This window comes from Rousettus aegyptiacus, unplaced genomic scaffold, assembly GCF_014176215.1.
Source record: "Rousettus aegyptiacus isolate mRouAeg1 unplaced genomic scaffold, mRouAeg1.p scaffold_m13_p_11, whole genome shotgun sequence".
Lineage (NCBI taxonomy): Eukaryota > Metazoa > Chordata > Mammalia > Chiroptera > Pteropodidae > Rousettus > Rousettus aegyptiacus.
In genome coordinates this window covers 75,606,977-75,629,355 of record NW_023416286.1, presented here as the reverse complement: position 1 = coordinate 75,629,355, position 22,379 = coordinate 75,606,977, and the positions used below count along the sequence as shown (strand labels likewise).

The 22,379-nt window shown below is 34.4% G+C and overlaps 1 protein-coding gene across 5 annotated transcripts in view; it reads left to right on the top strand.

Annotated features, from left to right (window-relative positions):
• Positions 1-17,808, top strand: part of PIBF1 (progesterone immunomodulatory binding factor 1) — a 146,971-nt gene extending 129,163 nt beyond the window's left edge. For 4 of the 5 annotated variants that reach the window (XM_016133400.2, XM_016133396.2, XM_016133398.2 and 1 more), the window contains 2 exons: positions 5,466-5,639; positions 17,216-17,808. In XM_016133400.2, the coding sequence (XP_015988886.1) occupies positions 5,466-5,639; positions 17,216-17,266 (225 nt within the window). In that variant the 3' untranslated portion in view covers positions 17,267-17,808. Of the gene's footprint in view, positions 1-5,465; positions 5,640-17,215 lie in introns of those variants that run through there. The other variant, XR_001595447.2, reaches the window with a different exon arrangement.
• The last annotated feature ends 4,571 nt before the right edge of the window (positions 17,809-22,379 follow it).

Below are 22,379 nucleotides of genomic sequence, written 5' to 3'. Positions count from 1 at the left end.
GTAAAATACTTAACCGGGGCACATGGTAGATACTCAGCAAATACTAATTCTTGTCCTTTCTGTTCCTCTCGCCACACCTAAAACTATATTCTCCCCGTGAGGCAAAGAGATGATCCTAGGATGAAGTTACCCTATAAACGGGAGCAAGTATTTCGATGAAAAAACTGAGGGACTACGAAAAACAGCAGTTTGCATTGTAGATACTCCTGAGATTCTCTAACAATTTTGTTGTACAAAATCTGTTTTTGTCTTGTATTTAGAGTGTAGCGATTGGCACTCAAGGTATATTTTAACTTCATCAAAATCCATACATTAAACTGTGCTAAAATCTGATTTTATAATAATTTTTAAATTCTTATTGAGCATTCACTATAGGTGGATGACTCTGAATTAAATTTACATTTTCATTTAAATTATTGTGATAGATAGGATAATAATTTTTGGTACTTTTTAAATTTTCATCTTTTAAAAATCTCTTCTGAAATGTTTGCAAGTGAAATAATCTGAGATATGAAATCCGCTTTAAAATATTTTCCAAAAACTGGTAAGGAAATAGATAAAACAATATTGACAAAACAATTTGGCAGTTCCTTAGATAATTAAACATGGAGTTACCATATGACCCAGCAATTCCACTCTGAGGTGTATACCCAATAGAAATGAAAACATGGCCACAAAAACCTGTGCATGGATGTTTAAAGCAGCATTATTCACAGTAGCAGAATGTCTGTCAGTTGTTTAATAGATAAACAAAATGTAGTATAGCCATATAGTAGAATATTATTCAGATTTATAAAAAGTAATGAAGTGCTGATGTAGGTTATAATGCGGATGAACCTTGAAAATATTAAGCAAAATAAAAAGAACCTAGCCACAAAGGACCATATATATATGATTATATGGATATAGAATACATATAGAATCATATATGTATGATTCTAATACTCTTTTAAGTCCGTAGGCATGCTACCCTGAACAAGCCCAATCCTGTCTGATCTCAGAAGCTAAGCAGAGTCGGGTCTGGTTAGTACTTGCATGGGAGACCACCTAGGAAGACCAGGTGCTGTAGGCATCAAAAATAAAAAATTAAAAAATAAAGGGATTGTAAGCTGACAAGGTCCTTGCAGTCTGTGAGGTCAACCAAGGGTTGCCTCACCTAAAAAATAAATACATACATACATACCCTTTTAGATGAAGTTTAAATACTGTATGTGTTGTTTTAAATAAGGTTAGTTTTTACCTTCAAGTAGAAATGATGCACAGAACCATCTAACGTATTAGTCATGATACTTTGTTATGCTTATATAAAAGCACTTGTATTTACCCTCCAGTGCAACACATAGTTTGCATTATACTTGTCAGAGCTATTTTCATCAAGAAATGCCATCTATGTGTCCCCTTGCCAACATCTTTGCAGAGTTTACAACTTTCAGCAATTGATTGGCATGAACTATGCAATACTGTTAAGCAGCTGCTCTGCAGTTGAGCTGTTTTGATATGCCACCACTTCACACAAATAGTTTATATTAAATGGCCAAGATATGTGCTTTTGGATACAAGAGAGAAGTATATCTTTTTCATAGATGTTATTTGTACAATAACAATCATCATCATCATCATCATCATCATCATCATCATTATCATCATCTGGAGGTTTCATAAGAACATTCTTGCCCTTAACTCTTTCATTTTCGAGAGTAATTGTACTGCGGTGTGGTTATTATTGTTTGGTTTGGTTTTACCCTAAGTCTTAATTATATGATCAGACGTAATTCTACATTTATTAATTTTAATAAGTAGTTCATTCATTCTTGAAGTTACTGGAATTTTCTTATGTATTCGATTTACTAGAATTATATCGTTTATACTATTAGCTTTTTGAAAATGAATATGAAGTCACATCAGAATTAATGAATATTATTATAAATTAGACCATGTTATAGAATAGTATTTAAAGGTCTCAAAAAGTGGTAAAAGGATAAAGAGGATTGGGGCATGGCACTTTTGCAGTATTTGAATTTTAAAATAAACCAGTAATTCTATAATCTAAAAAACAGGAATTTAAAAATATTTTTTGAAAAATGGTTTCTAAATTAATGGAAAATTTGCTAGGAATAGGCTTGAACTGTTCAAAATGAAAGGGTTTCAGATTAAGACACTGGAGATTTTGTCATTTTGAGGAAAAGAGCCTACTTTCTGCCTGAGGACCCTAGAGTGAAATCTGCTAGACAGATTTTCTCATCCACCTGTATGGATATCGTACTCCATTCTCTCATTCTGTTGTTATGAATGGCCCACAACAACAGAAGAAAACATGTAATTGCCCTTTGTTCATAAATTGGAACACACAAATAAAGACCATCAGAAACTGGAAGAAAATTAATAGCATGAAAGAGAAAAATCACAACAAACAGAAACTGAACTCCTTCTCACAGAGAGCATAATCTCACCCCTATCCTTAAGAATATAGCCCAAAAAATACCTCAGTTATTAAACATTAAAACAGTATGATATAGGTACATGAATAAATAGACCATTGGAATAGAGTTTAATCTAAAAATAAATCCTACACTTATGGAAGTTTAGTATATGATGAAGATAGAATTTCAAATTGGTGAGGAAAAAATTATCTCTGTGGTACATAATGTTGTTATTACATAATAGCCATGGGGGAAAAAAGGTGTTGAATTCACACCCATTACCATAAGCCAGGATAAACTTCAAACAGATGAAAGATCTAAATGTTTGAAAAAGAAAAGAAAAAGAAACCATAAAAGTAACTTGAGGAAAATGGAAGAAGAAACTACGGAGGGAAGCCCATAAAATTAAAGATTGACCTATTCAGCTAACATCAGAATCAGAAAGTACGAAGCAAAAAAAAAAAAGTGTGAACAAAGTCAAACAAAAATTAATGGAAAAAAAATCTGTCACTCGTTTTACAAAGGGCTAATATCTCTAACATATGAAGAGCTCCTTGAAATGTATAAGAAAATGACCAATCACCCCGTAGGAAAATAGATCCAGGACAGTAACAGATCCAGGACAGTAACAGAAAAGGAAATACCATTATAGATATGAAAAGCTTCTCAATCCCACAGTAGAAGAAATGCAGAATAAACATACCCAAATACTTCTCAGACTGGAAAAATCCTAAGAGGTAACACAAATATATATTTTATCAATTAGGAAACTAAAGCTCATTGGACCAGAATAGATTAAGCCTAAATTTACACAATTACTAATAGTCAGGAATAGATGTATCTGACTTCTAACCTAATATTAAAATAGTCCCACTACATGTGCTTGGCTCTGTGTGTTCAGTATATGATGGTATCTTGAATACTATTTGATGTTTAAGTGGAATTTTCTTTATTCAACTTTATCATTGATATGAAAGGGATCATCTAATGATCAGACAATAAAACTGAAGAAAATTGTTCTACATCTTATTTATATCTATTGTAGTTTTATTATCCTAATAGGAATTTTATAAATTTCTTTGCTTTTAAAGAGTTCCTTACCTAGATTTCCAAAACCGTAGTAACATTATTTAATACCGTCAGTAAATAAAAGCAGTACTTTGACAACACCATAAGTTGGGGGTGTTGGATAAAGCAAAGCCCTGTGAATTTCCCTTCTACCTCCTAACCAGCATCAGGGATGATCTGTTTCCTTTAACTGCTCCTATACCAGTTGCGGAGGGAAACCGGAAAGAAACAAAATTATAGCCTCCGCAAGGCACTTAGGAGCCAAAGCCCTCCGCCTAGTACACCTGCAACTCCCTGCTTTTCTCCTTTCTCGTCCTTGTCCACCCATCCCCTTCCCTCAGCAAATATGATCTCCTTTACCTTACATATCTACAGAATAATGATAGGTCGGAAAGAAATATTTTTTCCTATTATTTTTTTCTTCTCATACCAAGGTATAAAAGTTATTACTCATAAGGAGAGATTCCTTCAGGTAGAAAATTTTCTTTTGATACACTGAGAGACTGTCATCTGCCCTTTCCCTTATTGTAGTAAACAGAATAGGAACTAAAAGCTACCATAATACCAGACATGTTTAACATTAAATCAGTAGATTTCACTGTGGGGGAGAATATAAATGAAATAACATAATTTTGAAGAGAAAAACAGAGCCTTAAAAGGCTCAAATAATAATATATCATCAGATTGGCAAGTATCTGAGGCATAGCCATTCTCATGTGCGTTGGCCTCCCCAGCCCCACTACTGCAGGAGGGAGAAAGAGGATTCTAGTACCATTTCTTCCAGCTCCTCTCCTGGCCCTAAGATTTATTAAGCTCTGTGGCTTAAACTCAACAGCTCTGTTTTAAAATACCCACTCAAGCTAGATGGTTCTAAATAGAACTAATGACAGCCAGAAAAAAAAAGAAGAAGAAGAAGAAGAAGGCCTGTAGGAACTTGCTCTGACACAGAGCTGATGTCTATAAACAGATTAGTAAAAGGAAGCAGAACATCTTTCTCTCACCGTAACTTAGTGTCTTGGCATGAAGATGAAATAAAATAATAGGAAAAAAATACTTCTAACACAATCTACCACTGTTATACAGATAATAAAGTAAAGGAGAACTTAGTTTGTCCTCTCTTCATGTGCTTGTGTTTGATTAAATTAATTTAGTGATTAATCAAAAATATCCACTAAATAGTGATAAGTTCTACCGGTTCGACTATGGGAAAAAAATAAAACAAAATAGACTTGGAGAAGGGAATGAGTGAAAATTTTTATCTGAGTTCTTCAAGAAGTTCAGCATAATAATTCTTAGTTTAGACAGAAAGTGGATAAAGCTAAGTCTTGTTTTCATTTGTAAAAGAATAGGGAATAACACAGTTAAAGAAATCCTGAAGCCACATTAAACTTACTGTTTGAACTGATGGTTAGTAACCAAAAAAACTTTTGGAATTTTTTTTTTCCCTGCCATCTTCATATAAGATTTCAAAAGGAAATGGGTAGGTTACGAGGTAGAAAAGAAAAAGTTAAATGCCTAAATATCGACTTGACAAACGTGTAGAAATATTATAGTGGAAAATAACTATGCCAGTGGTTCCCAGATTTGTCTCTCCCTAAAAGCACCTGGAGATCTTTTAAAATTTATAAAGCCAAGGCCATACCTCAGCACGGTTATCTCACCATCTCTGGGGGGTGGAGCCAGGCACCAGTAGTTTTTGAAGCTCCACAGGTGATTCCAATGTGCAGAAAATTTGGGGAACCATTAGACTATAGAATGATATATGTATCATTTATCATACTAAAACTATTAGTGACCGTGAGATTCATATGTCATAATTGTTTAATAATGCGATTTTCACAACTTTCCTCATCTCTTATATTGCTTCAAATGTTTCTTCTACTTCAAGAATAAAAATATATGTTTCTTCTACTTCAAGAATAAAAATATATCTACTTACTAAAATCATATTTGCCGTTTTCTGTTTTCATATAACAGGAATTGGCAGCAATGAAACAGATCGTCACTAATATGCGCAATAAGCGTTCTGAGGACCCATTACTTCTTACTAAAACGGAATCAAAAACTGTGACAGAAAATCAGAAATCAAAGACTTTGAATGTGCCTACAGAACATGAAGACAATATATTTATACCCAAACCAACACTCTTTGTAAGTAAAAAAAAAAAAAAGCCTAAGAATTTTAATCTCTCTGATTTTCAGTAAATATGGTTTACTTGAATTTCTCTGCTCTCATTCATATTGGTTTTAAACAAATTTTAATAGCTTAATGGAAGGGCCTGGAAATATATGTATTAATCTATTTTCAGAATATATATACATAAAACCTAGCTTTACAGCTGAGAGTTGGGTTTTATATTTTTAGTTAACATAATGGACTTTGCCCAGAAATTAGCCTTAATCTAGCATTTACCTCCTCCAGTCTCCCAGGACTAATTATAGGGCAATCAGAAAGACATTTTATATAAATTTTTAGTTTTTATAGGAATAAAAGGGATGCAAAATATCACCTGCCCTCTTTTATTTGTAAAATAGTATATTCTAAAAGTATTCTCATAAAGTATAAAACCAATCATATTAACATGAAATTAGTTGCTTATTAGGTAAAAATGTGTATACACAGAAAGTAGTTAAAGAACAAGAAATTAGAGAAATTTGAAAATGTTTTAACAAATAGAATAAAAATAAAAAGACAGCAAAATCAAAATAAGAGTGACATTAAATACTTCACTGTACTTTAACATGGTTTCTCATCCATGTCTTCATTTCTTAGAAGAAACATGATTTTTACCATCTGAACATAGATAGACACACTCAAAACTGGAAAGATTTCTCTGCCGTATTCTGATTCAGTGAATCCCCAGAATCTTAATTTTTTTAAAACTCCCTAGATGATTGTAATAATCGGTCACATATGGGAGCTTCAGATTCAAGCTATTTCATTATGCATTCAGATAATGCTACTCAAGATCAGTGAGATTACACAGTTCGACCTTTTACAAAAATGACAGTGTTACAAACTAGATGAAATAAGAAAGGGGTAATTGTCATAAGGATCTATGTGGCAGTAATGGAGACTAAGCTGACAGGATGGAGAAAACAGGAAGCCTAGATTGACCAGCCTGGGGACAAGGCCACTATATGGATTTCTGCAGCAGGGTCCATGGATTTTTTTCCTGTAGTGGTACATCGCCTTCTCTTTGTTCCTCTCCTAGTTTCTGCTTATTCATAGTTTCCACTTCCTCATCAACTTGCTCACGGCCCCTTGTCTTGAGACATGTTTCTCTGCATTCTTCCCACATCGCTTATAATCTAGTTCTCATTGTGTTCCCCAGGAGAAAGACTGTCATTGGCACAACTCAGCCTTGTTGGGTGATACCCCTTTATGGGAAGACTTGTGAAGGTTATTAGCCAGCCTGCTGAATGGCTGCCCTTATTAGCAAGCAGGGGTCACATGTTACCAAATGAAGCTGCCTAGGGCTGTTTATTCAGAAGGACCTAGAGTAAGTTTTCCTCTGAAAGTGGGCTGAAATTATGGCAGACACTATGATATGTCTATTATAATCTGCAGGAAGAGAGCAGACAGAATACATAGATGTTAATGGGAAACATAAAGTCAGATGGAAACCACAAGATAACAGCCAAAGACTTAAAGCCTATCACATTTTCTGATCTGCTTTTCTGACCCTTCCCTGTTCCAAGCAATGAACTATTCCTTCTTACCCCAACATCCTACATTTCTTAGCTTGGTAACCAGATTCTGATATCCTAAAATCGCGTAACCAGTACATAAGTAATATTAAGATTTCTCCAGTACCTCAAGATATTATGCATTGATTGAGAATAAAATTATGAAGATTTAAAGTATAAAGTAATCATGGGATAGGTTTTTGCCCTTCCTTATGCATATCTATATTTTCTCCTACAACAAACTATATCTTGCATAAGAGAAGATTTTTCAGAGGCATGAGTTCAGCTATGTCCTAATGAAAACCGAGAGATAATACTGTAAACCAGTCAAGTGAAGACGATGTGCTAATAATGCAGAATTAGACATGTAAACTGACTGGGTCATCTGGGACAAGTCATTTAAATGCTCAGTGCTGGTTCTTCTCTGTAAAATTAAGAAAGTTATATAAAATGAGGTCCAGACTTCTTTTTTACTAATATGCTATGATTCTCTTATGGCATCATAATTTTTAGTTATTATTCTGAATCTTTTCAATTTTCCATAATAGTATTTTCCTTAAATCTTCTCTGATATTGTTAATAAGGAATTTATAATGCAAATGTTTGAAAATAACATATAATCATTTCATAATATTATAGTTTTATAGCTGAAATGGAAACATTTCTAATTTATTTCCAGATTCTTTGGCTGAATTATTCGATGTTAGTATTTTCCTTGATATTAAATTTAATAATGGGTGGATAGATGGATACATGTTTATATATGCATTAAAAATATGAAGAAAGCACAAAACTACTGTTAACTGGACAATGGAGTGGAAGTAGAACTATGATAATAAAGGAGGAGAAATAAGAGCTTGAGACATTTTTCTTTACATACTTTTATAGTCATATGACTTTTGCAGTACTCATGTCATATTTATATAGAAAGACAACCCAAAAGGTGCATTTTATGGAAAAGCTCTAGCCATTGAAATTACAAATTTGGCAGAGTTGTTTTTTAGGCATTTAATGCACCAACAAGGACTAGTCTGAACCATAGAACGTTAGTGCTTGAAGGACAGAAGCTATATTTTCTTTGTCTCGCACAGCACATGAACAAAGCAGATATTCAATAAATATTTGCTGAAGATAAAAATTCAATTCAACAAGTATACATTGACTATAGCAAGAACCTGTGCTAAACATTATAGAATATCTGCTCATTAAGATACAGAGTCAGCTTTAAAGATGCTTCTCCTCCAGGATCAAGGATAAGTAAATAACAATGGTATAAGGTGAAATCGAGTGGAGTGCTTTAAAGGAAATACAAACTACTATGGAAATTCAAAGAAAGATAGATGCTGCGATGCTGAATGGCTTCTGGAACAAGAAAGTATTTGAGGTTGACCTTGAGGAATGTCTAGGATTTTGACAGGTGACAATGAGGGTTAAAGAGTAAGAAATCCCAAAGGGTGAGAAAGTATAATGTTCACAAAATATTTTCTAATTTTTGCTCCTTTTCATTATTCATGAATAGATAGGATAATATGTATTTTCTAGATCTGGGCTTTTTTTTTCCTCTTTTTACTACACTCTTTTGCCTAGCTTCAGCCATTTCACCAATCACTAACACTTTCCCCTAGAAAAAGAGGAATACAGTAGGCAGGATATACCTAGAATAGTCAAATTCATAGAGGTGGAAAGTAGAACGAAGGTCTCCAGGGACTAGGGGGAATGGGGAGTTATCGTTTAATGGGAACAGAGTTTCAGTTATGCAAGGTGAAAAGAGTTCTGTGGTTGGTTGGTAGTGATGGTAGCATAGTGTGAACATGCTCATGTCACTGAACTGGACTCTTAAAATGGTTAAGATGGTTAATTTTATGTTACGTGTATATTACTATAATTTTAAAATTTTTTTAAAGAGATGGGTTATAAAAACAGTTTTTCTCATTATTCATGAGGAAAAGTTTATAACTTCATCAAAAATGGATTTAGCAGTTATTTGTAATATATAATATAATGAACACAATTGGATGTATTCAGGCAAATGACACAGGATGCCACACTGGGGTAGCATTACCACAGGATCATGTCCTAACTCTGCACCTCCCAACATTTTTTATGTAATAACACACTAGAAAAGGATATTTGTATGGCATGCCAGGGCAAATGAATTTTGCTGGTAGATTGACAGGGCTCCAGCCACCTCTGGGAGTTGAGGGGATCAGTAGCTCATCATACCTACAATGCTTTCTTGTCACATTTATTTGAAAGCTCTAGTCTCACTTTTTAAAGTTGAATCTAGATTTATCTCACCAATGCATGCTCAGACCTCAAGATATCTAGCTATGTACATTTACATTTTAAAAAGTAATTTTTCCATTTCTAGTGTCAGAAATACAGTTGAAACCTCTTCCCGATGTAATTGAGCTGGTAAGCTAAATTGGAAAGAAGAATTTCTTAGTGAGCATAGGAGTAAGGCAGTGGGGGTTGGATGACGTGCACCATCCCTATTTAGCCGGTGGAAAGGCCGGGTCAGGCCCTGCCTCCGAGGACTCATCAGAACACAGTAATTGTATCTATTAAACATAGTCTCTCTGTAGAAAAGTGGCAGGAGTTGAAAACTAAGAGATACATAATTTCTAGCTCTTTTTCCAGAATCCAGGAATAATCCACCAGGCTTACTATCAGTCATCATTAATCAGCATTTATGTCTTCATTCTTTTTCATTTTTACATTCTTTCTCAGTATGTTATCACCCTCAGGTTATAATGTTTTAGTTGGCTAATTCTGGATGACACAAGGGTACCTATCTGATTAGTTATTTTTCTCCAGTATCTCATTGTAACATGATCAGTTACTCCTGGTAGGTTTCTAATCCTTTGTTTCTTCCACAGCCCTCTGAGCTCTTTCCTAAAAACAATTTACTTTAGAGCCTGTTAACACTCTACTAACCTAGGTTTTCATTCATTTGTACTGTTTCTTTATAAAACTAAAAATATAATTAACCTAAACCAGCACATAAAAATTTTAGTAATTTTTTTTTTTAAGCGAGGCAACCCTTGGTTGACCTCACAGATTGCAAGGACCTTGTCAGCTTACGATCTCTTATTTTTTATTTTTTTATTTTTTTTTACACCTACAGCGCCTTGGTGGCCTCCCATCCAAGCACTAATCAGGCCCAACCTTGCTTAGCTTCTAAGATCATACAGGATTGGGCTTGTTCAGGGTGGCATGGCCATAGCAGCACATAAAAATTTAAGCAGTGTTTCCAATATAAAAGGTAACTTTAAGTAACTTATATCTCATAATGTGCATATGAGTTCATATAATGGAGTTTATAAGAGCCTTAAAAAAATAATCAGAGAATATGAAATTGAAAAAAAAATCAGAAATGTGAAATAGTCAGAAATTAAGGGTCTTCCTCAGTTATAATGTTAACTGTTAATAACTGAAGAGGCATAACAAAATTTGTTGCATAAAACACCATTTTATGAGTATGAAGGGTAAATAACCTTATTAAGATACTAAAATAAAAGAAACAATACTGTTTAAATAAGTAAAAAAGTGGAATTGACAAAATAAAAAGCAGTTAATTGTGTATCTGATTTGTTTTATTGTGCCCACTTTATTGAACAGTCATCTATCAGGAGTCAGCAAATTTTTCTTCAGAGGGCAAGACAGTAAATATTTCAAGCTTGTGAGCCATGTATAATGTCTTTTGCATATTCTGTTTGTTTCTTTGTTTTTATCTTTCTTTAAAAATGTCAAATCCATTCTTAGAGGGCAATCTATACAAAAAAAAGCCCAGGGACCATAATTCATCAATCCGTGATCTAGCTTATGTGTCTTGCTCAAGACTAATGAGGAGTGGTAAAGGCCTAGACAACAACAGTATCTGTAATTTAGGGCTGTGACCTACAGATATTACCTTACTGATAAATCATCTAGGAATGAAGAGTATGCATCTCATGAAAATCAGAATTTAACTTTCCAGAGTCGCTGTTATCTGTCTACATTGGAATTCGGTTGAATTTTGGTTGTGATTAGATATAGATACTGATGTAAATGAGAAATCACTGTGACACAGTCTGCCCTAATATAGCTAACAGATAACCTGAATTTCACACAGTAATATGACCGAGGACAGAGGTTTACCAATGGAAAGATTGAACGTGTCAGTAAATTTAGATTCATAAAGCAGGATATGTTATTTCCACGTCTTATTGATCATTGTCACTTCCGGTCAGTAATTGCCATGTTGTTTAGAACCATAAATACTTTCCACTATGCTTATAAAAGGTGATGTTGTCTGATTGGTTGGAGATATATTACTGTAATGAAATTTTCTTTCATATTACATAAGGGAAACTCTTGAATATAGACTCTTGTGAAACTTTATGTACAAACTTAAATAGAACTGAGAAGCTTCTGTCATAGCAACCAAAACAATATTCATTCATTCATTCAGAAAATATTTTTTGAGCACCTATGTCAAGCACTGTTCTACAGTAAAGATATAAAAATTTCTGCCTCCATGAAGTTTACATTCTTGGATGGATGTAGAGTACACACCAACAAACAAACCAAAAAATAAATACTTTTTTATAGGTAGGAAGTGAGAATATGACAAATGATATGGAGAATATGACAAATGATATGGAGAAAGACAAGACAGAGGGCGGTGGGGAGTAAGTCGGGATGACCTCTTTAAGATGACACTTAAGTATAAAACCTGAAGGAAGAGCACATGCTCAAGATTGTTGAGCAACTGGATTTTGCTAGATCTTATTATCTTGAGGAAATTTTAAATGTTACTATACCCAGGTATAGTAATAGATCCTGATAGAAACTTGCTTTGATAGTAAATATGAAATTATGTCTTACTACTTTCTTTTTCCTATTTAAGAATGCAAAATATATAATAAAATAATGTAACTTTTTAACATTGGAAACAATATGCTTTTTCAGTATGGCTACCATTTCTCAAAACATTTTTTTAAATGCTCTTGCTTTTGTTTCTCTTTCATTGTGATTAAAAGTGCCATAAAATTTACCATCATACTCATTTTTAAGGGTACAGTTTAGTAGTGTTACGCATATTCATATTCTTGTGAGACAGATCTTCAGAACTTTTTCATCTGGCAAACTGGACTCTGTACCCCTTTGGCAGCAGCTCCTCCCACCCCAGTTTCTGGTAACCACTATTCTACTCTCCATTTCTATCAACTTAACTACTTTAGATATACCTCATATAGGTGGAGGCATACAGCATTTGTTTTTTTGTGTGTTTGTGGCTGGCTTGTTTCGCTTAGCATAATGTCCTCAAGGTTCTTTCGTGTTGTATCTCAAAACATTTTGGAATTCCTTTTATGGAATTAATTGTCTTTCGAGTCTTTGGCACGTTCTTTTGAAGATAGTCATTTATTTAAGCCTGATTCCAAGCACAGAGTGCCCTTAAGTGCCCGAGTCTAATGGAAGCCATGTATCGTACAATACACTCTGGTAAGTACTAAAGAAGAGGCAAGTACAGAATAGCGTGAGGGTCACATTTGTGTTCCCAGACCTGAACGGCAGCAAAGATGAATTAGAGGAATGGAAGGAAAGTGGCGACAGACTTTCATACTAATTCAGACAAATTTCAAAGGTGGTGAAGGTGCTGGTAGAGAAGAAAGAAGTGGCAGCTCTAGGGATGCTGTGCATATTTGCCTCTTGGAGATACGGGGAAAAATGAGACTCCATAGGACAAGATTTGAAAATTAAGTGCCTCCAAGTATTAGTTATGATAAAATGTGGGATACCGCAGAAAATTATTTTAAAATATAGTCATTGAAGTTTATTTGGAATCACAATCAGAAAAAGTTGTAAAGTATCACATGTTTCAAAACGTAAGTTTAGGCTAAAAAAATATTGAATATTCAAAAACCTAATATCAAATTGTGGATGATACAAGAATCAGCCTGTCAGTACTCTCATCAATATAAAACATTAAGATTAAAAATGGCAACAGAAATAAATTTATTCATTTAACCAACATTTATTGAACATTGTTTTATGACCTCAAGGAATGCAGTTTATTACGTAACTGATCCAAGTAAACAGTTGTAATAATTTTTTAATAAGTTAAGTATTGAAAGCTTCACGTTCTTGAAAGGAACACTAAAGAAGCCTTGAGGTATCAGAGCAGGCTTCTTAGGGGAGGTGACTCTTGAGCTGAGTCTGGAAAAAGAATTAGGAGCGAGTTCTTCAGGCAGAGAACATCAAGCGGGAAGTACTGTTCATAGTTAGCGTTTACTAAGGGCTAAAGGCGTTTACATTCTTTACTTCATTTTATTCTCTCAACACCCTCTGATGTAGGTTACTATATCAGTCAAGGTCCTTGCACCAAACAGATGTCACGTTCTGAAGGGGCCGTTGACAAGAATAAGGAAACCAAGCGACGATGAACATTTCAGGACTAGTAACTATGCAGAGCTGTAATCGCCCCATGGTCTCAAAGGCCAGGAGAGGGATAAGAGGCTTCTTATGGAAACTGATCTTCTGTAGAAGAATTTAGCTACTACCAAACCATGGCCAGGCAAAGAAGGAGCTGGGGAGTAAATATCCCAATTTTTTTCTCCTACCTAAAAGCCCGCTGTGCATCCCAATAACTAAACCTAATCGGAAACCAGAAGATGCTGCCAACGGCTTCCCCGGGGCACAGAGCAGGGTGGGAAGGGATGAAGAGTAGATCTGAGGGACCCCATAATATCCAGCACAGCTATTTTTTTATTCTCTCCGTATTACATAGGAGATAGCTGAGAAGTCATCAAGTTTCCCAAGTTTACAAATGAATGGATGGAGCCTGTTTCATTCCAGAACTTGTTCTCTATACTGTGGTCAAGCCACAAATATCAAAGGAAGCCTGGCATTGGGTACCTACTGCAGGCCAGGCACTTTCCTGTGTGCTAAAGATAAAACATGAAACAAAATAAACACTTAACGTATTTAAGGATGAGTGTCAGTGTCTAGGAAATGTGTTCTACTGCTAGTTCAGCAGCCAGAGCAAAGGGTTCAGTCTGTCAGATAAAGTCCTGAATATAAGCATTTCAAGACTACTGTGCAGCGCTTTGAAGTCATTGAGGACCTAAGTTAATTCTGCCTTTCTCTTCAGCCACCCTTAGTATGTGGCTTCTGTCCTCAGAATCACAGTGTAGCCTCAGCCATCATATCTGCATATCTCCCTTCCTAAAGGGCTTTACCCATAAGTGCTACCCAGCATCCACTTATACCCCACTGGCCAGAACATAGTCAAATGGCCACTTCTAGTAGCAAGGGAGGTTGATTATTGTAGTTTTTACCTGAACGAGCCCATTACTCTCGTAATGAAATCAGTTCTCTTATTAAGAAGGGGGAAAGATGTAAGCTACGCAGTCAGCATGCTCTGTCACAAGGCCTTAATTCATTTTTATATCCCCATAGCACAACAGAAGGGCCTGGCACATAGTAGATGTTCAATAAAGTGCTACTCAACTAATCTCAACTGCAAATAATTTAGTTTACATAGGAGAGTGTCGAGAGATAGGATCAGAGAGCTGAGCGCGAGCCAGAGCCTAAGGGTCTCTGTCTTCTAAGTTAAAGTAGTGAGAACATGACAACCAAAGTGCAGCGTCCCCACAAAACCAGGGGACGAGGAACAGGCGTAAGTCCCCCAGGAACAAGCTGTCGAATTAACCTAAAATGGTTACGATCAAAGATCTAAAAAGTCAGTGTAATCAAAGTGGAACAGCAGCTAATCCCTAGGACAGAGGCGCTTGACTGTGGCACATCTTCATCAATACATCTGAAGAAAGAATGTGTCGGGTGGGCGGGGTGGGGGGGTCTGCAAAGGACTGAATACCAGTAAAAGCAATTAGGAGGAACTGTCTGCCATCGAAATTTTTATACTGACCTTTTTGAGTCTTAAGATTCTTTTTTAATATCAAAAGTTTATTTACCTCCTTCCCATACACACATAGTAGTAATAAAGCTTTTAGTGTCAGTCAATTGAGAAAATGAAGATGTACAAATTCTAGACCTTCTGCTATAAGCTTGAAGATTTATAGCTTGGTCTATAGAAGTTGCTTGTACATTTTTGTTTGTTTAGGAGCCACGGTTAAGAAAACCATCTTACATTGTGACCTGGTGATGATTACAGTTTCTCAAAACAGAACTTACCCCTACTATGGCAAGGTATTCTGATATTTTCTGTTACGGTGAGCTTAATTTTTTTCCTAAAGTCTAGTCTTTACCCATTAAATTGATTTCCTTACCCATGGATTGAGACCTACAGTTTTTTTTTTCTTTCAATTTTATAGAGGTATATTGAAGAGACCTATAGTTTCAAAATCACTAGCATAGGTGTTCTTCTGTGACCGTGATTGTGAGAGCCTTAGACTTTTCACTGACTCCTGTCTTCCAGTCACCCAAAACCCTTGGTATTATTATGAGGAACCTAGCCATTCCCAAGTGTTACTCTGGCTTTTCCTCATGGTCTGTGACTGTTTAAAAAAAAAAAAAAAAGACTGGCAAAACTAACAGGCATTCTTGGCCAAATGACAATTGCATTTCTCATCACCATTTAATAAACTAGCATTCTAATTTGTACTTGGGTATCTTTTGGACTGCATTAGCCTCAGCCACCTTTGAATTCTCTTGGTAGACAGCACCTGGCCTTTCCCTACCATGGAAGCTTCTTTCACCTTTAATACAAAGGACTTTGGACTTTCTTTTTAAAGAAAAACTTCTGAAGTGTTTTAGTGCAGATTTACATTTTAGAAAGATAAGCTTGGAAAGATTGTGGACTTTGAATTGAACAGAATAGAGAACAACTCCAAATCAGGGTTAGGAAGCTCTTGCAGGAACCAAGCCAGAAATTATGAGAAGCCAAGGTAAGCCGATGGGGTCAAGATAGGAACAGAATGAGGAAAAAGGGTATTTCAGTAAAAGGCAGGGACTGTTTAAAATGGATGTAGCAAGTGAAAAGAAGAGAAAATGAAGAGAAATCAAACATTTCTAGTTGAGATGACTGAACAAAGTATGGTACCATTTGACAGAGAATATAGACAATTAGGGGAGTCCATTTGGACATACTGAATTTTTGTTGCCTGTGGGGACCATGTGAAAGTATTTGTAACTTGAATTAGAGCTGGATGTATAGAAGGGGGTGAAGGAGAAAGGAGGGGAGGGGAGACCACTGGCTCATTCGGGGATAACTGAAGCTGGTCGAGGGCGTGTGTAAGGCCAAGAAGAGCTGACCGTTGATGTCACTTCCACCATTTACTGTATCAGCTATGGCATATAAAACTTTTTTTTAAAAAGGAAAAATTATAAGATATATATTACTACATGATATATGTGTGTATATTTAGGAATGTGGTCTTTCATAGTTGTAAACAGATATAAGTAGGAAAGCAGTAAACTGCATATTTAATTTATCATAATGCATAAGACAGGATGCTTTGGAAAGGAGCTCTGAGTGCTTTATTCTGTAAGTCTACCTCCTTGGCTTTTTTGTTACTGTGTACAGCCTAGCTCTTTTTAGGCTTAAGTGATTGAGCAATAAACCCAAAAAGTGCTCTGGTAAATACTGAGCAATTCAGAAGATCCAAAGCACAATGATTTGGATCTAGTAATTCTTCAATAAATATCTATTGAGTAAATGAATATCCATGTGTAGATATATAAGACTGACAAAAAAAAGAAGCTGTATCCTTGTTTTTTTATAATTCTCTTTGAAAATAGAAACAATTCATACAATACTCACCTATGTAGAATATGTTAAATATAGGCTTTGAGCCAGAAAACACAGATGTGTGTTTTTCTCCAGACATACCAGGTGGGAGATTTATTCTGACAAAAGACAAAACCTTTGCCCTTAACTATTCTTCTGAATTAAGAAAAGCAATTATTTACTGTAATCTTACATAAAAAGCCCCAATATGTATTGGTACTTAGTTCTCTGAATCGCCTCTCTTGTCTTAGTAAGCATTTTACTTGATTTTCTTTTTCTTCTTTTTTCTTTTTTTTTTAAACAGACCAAAAAAGAAGCACCTGAGTGGTCTAAGAAACAAAAGATGAAGACCTAGTGTTTCGGATGGATTTGCTGTGTCATTATTTACTCTTGAAGTTCTTTTTCTGGTGAACAAAGTTTATCTGAATCATGTGCTTGGCATTTTTAAAATAACTACTTTAAAATTTATTTTAACTGAATGTTAAATTAACAGATTTCATCATAATCAAATGTATAAAGTACAAACAATAGTATATTTGTTTCGGTTTGTCTATTTTGTTACAAAAATAAATATATACCCTGATTTAAATTTTGGGGCTTTCATAATTCTCAAGGCATTTTAAAGTATATGGCTTACAAATATTTTATGTAGTTATATTGGTGAGTACATTTTCTAACTATTAATTCAGAGCTTATATGTCATAACGTGAATACCAAGACACCTTAAATTTTTTAAATTAAGAATCATTTATGAAATCTACTAAAGACTTCAAATGCCCAATAATGTAGTCAGATATCATATAGGTAGATATTAACTGCTCTTTCTTTTGAGGGACTCTGTTTTTTCTTATATTTCATATTACAATTAAACAATAAAACCTGGTAGAAAATCTTTTATTTCATTGGTTAAGTAAAAATTTGTTGGAAAGTCTCTTGTTACATTAGTCCAAAATAAGCTGATTCAAATGCAGTATGGACCAAATTTCTAGTCACTGAAAAAAAAAAAAAATCAGGATTTTCTCTTGTTCCTATCATAAAGTATGCTACACGAGATATAATTTAAAACAGAGGGGTGTGTGTGTGTGTGTGTGTGTGTAAGAGACAGAAAAGAAGAGGGGGAGAGGGACAGAGAGAAGAAAAGATATATTTATATATATCAGCTTTTCTCGACCTCTGTTGACATAGTGGCTGGATAATCCTTTATTTAGGGTGAGAGTGGGGGCAGTCTTTTGCATCATGGGATGCTTAGCAGCATCTCTGGCCTCTACCACTAGTCTTTCTCCCATTTGCCCCACAATAACTCACAAATTACAGTCCTAACCTTACCCCCAAGTTTGCCATGAAATATTTCACATTTTTTATTCTTTTCGCATCACTCTAGTATATCGATAGTCTTTCGAAACAAACATCATTCTATTTATAGCCTTATGTTTTTAGTAATTCAATAGCTGAATACGTCAAATCCTAGAAAACAGCATTCCTATATGAGCTGCACTTTTTTTTCCCCCTAAACAGGAAAGTCTAGATGACAGCAGCACCCTCCTCCCTGGTTACGATAACCAAAATGTGTTCTGTCCCCTGGGGTAGCAAAACGCCCTCCACCTCCTAGTGAAGAACTACTGATACACATATTAATAATTATTCTTGGAGATACGACAAAAGAATACTATCTGTTCAATGTGTTCTTTGAAAGGCTATTAGCTGAGTATGAAGAACAAAAAAAGCCTTCAGCGATATATACTTATAAATCTATCGTCAGCCTGAAAACCGAAATCTCATTATCCCCTTTTTTTCATTTAGATACATCTTCTAATATATCGCTTTCTACAACAAAGGTTTGTGAAAATGGCCTCTCTCCAGCACACATCTTAAATCCAGGATACCCTTGTAATTCATTAAACCTAAAATAACTTGTAGACATAATTTCTCCTAAAATGCTAGAAGAAGAATGTCTATTTTATTTTCAATTCTAGTTACTAATCTAAAATCATTATATAACTTAACCACATTTTTATATATATTTTAATATAAAGGAATACTGATTGCCAGGTTAAAGTAATGGTGTGGACAAAGGCCTAGAAATAGGAAATTTTGTAGCTAATTTAAGAAATAGAAAGTACAGAGATGAAATTGAGGAAGTCTTCATTCGAATCTTTAATTTCTTTCCCTCCTTCTTCCCTTTTATTTCTAGATATGAATTGCTCTTTTAAAAAAAGTTTATCATTTCCAACCATAACAATAAATCTCAGTTAGATTTTGGTATGAAAGCTTTTGGGAAGACATTTGCGAATTTTCAGGTGAGATTTCACCCCTTCCAGACAATCTCTTGTTCTACCATGATGATCTGTATTAGGTACTCTGTACTATCTAAATCTGCTTACCGTATTTTATAATAATTGTTAACTTATCCATTTCCTTGAGGGCAGGAATTGTTCCTTATGCTTTTGGGGTTTTTTGTTTGGTGTTATTTTGGTCCTCAGTTTTTAGCACTGCGCCTTGAACTTAAAGAGTAAATTTTAATTTGATGAATTTGTGCATGTGAGATACAGCGATATATAATCTTTTTTATGTCTTAAAAATTAGAGGTGAGTTTTTAGTATCAGAATCTATTCCAGCTCATTTCTTTATGTCACTACAACCCTTGCCTTTCCTTTAAATTTCCAGACTTTCCTTTTCTCACTTTTCTTTTCTCCTCCTTCCTTTTTTTAATTAAAAAAAAAAAAAACGAAATTTACCATCTTACTCACTTTTAAGTGTACAGTTAAATATTGTATTCACTATGCAGTATACCTCCAGATTCTTTCTTTTACTTACAAAACTCTATATGCATTCAACACGTCTCCATTTCCCCTTCTCCTTTCCCTAGCAACCCACCATCTCTTTCTTTTTCTAAGTCTTTGACAGTTTTTGATACCTCGTTTAAATGAAATCATACAGTAATATTTGTCTTTGGTGATGGTCTTATTTCACGTAACATAGTGTCTTCAAAGTTCATCCATGTTTCAGTATGTGTCAGAATTCCTTTTTTAAAGTTGAATAATATTTCATTGTATGTAAGTACCATAGTTTGTTTATTCATTTATCCCTCATTGGGCATCTGGGTTGCTTCTACCTCTTGGCTGTTGTGAATCTCCTTCTTAACTCTTATTGCATCCTCTCCTCGCCTTATTTTCAAAAGTAAACAAATAACAAAATTACCGTTGTTTTCTTGCTAAACGTCTTATGAAGAGTTGCCCAAAGCTCAGTTGCCCACATATCTCTAGTCCAAACTGTTCCTTTTAACACCTGCCCACTTGATGTCCATAATAGAATGTCCCATCGTGAATTGAAAGTGTACAAAAGTGAAATCACCAAGTTTCTTCTTTAGTGTTCCCAGTTTCAATTAATGGTATACCACTTCTCTCATTAACCTCCAAGCAGTCAATCGCCAAACCCTGTTGATCTGCCTCATGAATATTTCCCCTCATTTTTTACTCTCGATTATGAAAGTTTTCAAATACACAACAGGAAGACTGTCTGTGGTGACAGTTTCATTATCTTGACTGTGGTGATGGTTTCAGGAGTGCATAAATGTATTGATGTGTATCAAATTGCATATTTTTTAAATGTGCAGTTTATTGTATGTCAGTTGTACCTCGATAAAGATGTTTAAAAAGAAGAAAGAGAAAAAGGAAATCATCATTTAATAACCCCTGATGAAATAAATGATCCAGGCATCAATCACCAATGAATGCTAAAGCAAGTAGATAGAAGAATAATAAGGAACTTTATATCAGGCCATAACCACCTAAATTCTCTAATGAACCTTAGCACCTCTAAAATTGGGACAACCAGCAATTATGTGCCTCTTGATGTGATCTGAAGTGAAGTATAAAAACACCACCTATGTAGTACCCTTGCCAAAAAAAAAAATGTTTTTAACTTTAATCAAATTAAATTTTCATATCTAACTTCCAGTCTATGGGCAAAACAAGAAATAGATCAAGCTGAATGACACCTTGAAGACAGAATCAACTAAACCCAGAATGTAGAACATACTGGGCATTGGGGAATGTTAAGTGTTTTTAAATGGAGTGGGGAAATCATGAGTCCCTACTAATAAACCCAATTCTAATGTAAGATATTTTTAAAAAACATCAACGTCTTTCATTTTCCACTTCGTATTTCGTTTCCCGTATGTGAGTTTGTCACCACCTAGTTCCAGCCCCCAAGTCCTCCTCCCTAGACTGTCATCAGTCTCCTAATTTATCTCCTTTTAAATCCGTTCATGCCTCTCTCCAAACCATTCTCCATAGCAAATGTGGAGATTTCTTTCTTTTACACTACAATTTTTAATTGTTTATCTAATTTAGAATTTATCCAAGGTATGCGTAAGATATGAACTTGGAAAACAGACCAAAATTGATATATAAGCTAAGAGCACAGTATGTCACATGTCAATAAATTTAATTCAAACCTTTTAAATGACCAGATAGAGGAATCATTTTACTTGTTTTAAACCCACATAAAACAGATTTGTTTGTTTCATGTGAGACAGACAGAACTTTTATTTTTTTTATTTAATGCAATCATGGCAATGTTAATCAAAATGTATGTCATTGGCAAATTTTTAAATTACTGACTATATTGATCATTTAAAATTTGCAATATTTGCAGAAAGGCATTTTGCTTGCTGCCTTCATAGACTAGAAGTTTAGAATTTACCTTAAAAGACTGTTGTATTGACATAACATTATCAAGACAAATGCTTCTAAATAGATGGATAAAAACATTTTATTACCCCTATAAATTTCCAAGGTATCCATAACTTAGCCAGTTTTTTTTTTTTTCAGTTTTTGCACCAGAAGTATGCTGTGCTTCCTTTATCTTCAAGGAAGGTATTTAGAGTTTAGAAAAATCTTCACGAATTTCTTTTAAGTAAGCTAACTTTAGATACATTATTTTGTCTTTGGGGCTTTATTTTTTTCATTGTTCTTATTTTATACTTTCTAAATCAAAATTATAACACTACCTATTTAATTCTGTAATAAAACAAGCTCTAAACTATATCAAGCAATTCAGAAATCTAACATATTGTCCCAAATAGAATGGAATGGAACAGAATAAAAATGACTGTCCTCTTAACCCAGATGCAGTATAAAATATTTTTTCTCTTTTTCTAATAATGGGAATGGTTCTATATCACTTACTAAGTGAAAAAAAGTTTTAAGCTCCAATTATTTAAATTATTCAATTTCACAGCAGATAATACAGCAGTTGTAAACCCTTATTGTTAACAGTTTCATAAAAGCTAATCAGTTTCAAGCACAGAAAAAGATATACTAAAATTATACTTTTTCTTTAATTTTCTAAAATGCTCTGACTTGTGGAATAAATGAACTAAGAGCCAAGAAAAAATTTTAATTTGCAATGTCTTCTTTCAAACAAAACATAAGCTCGATAAGTGAGAAAAAATGTTAGAAGCTGAT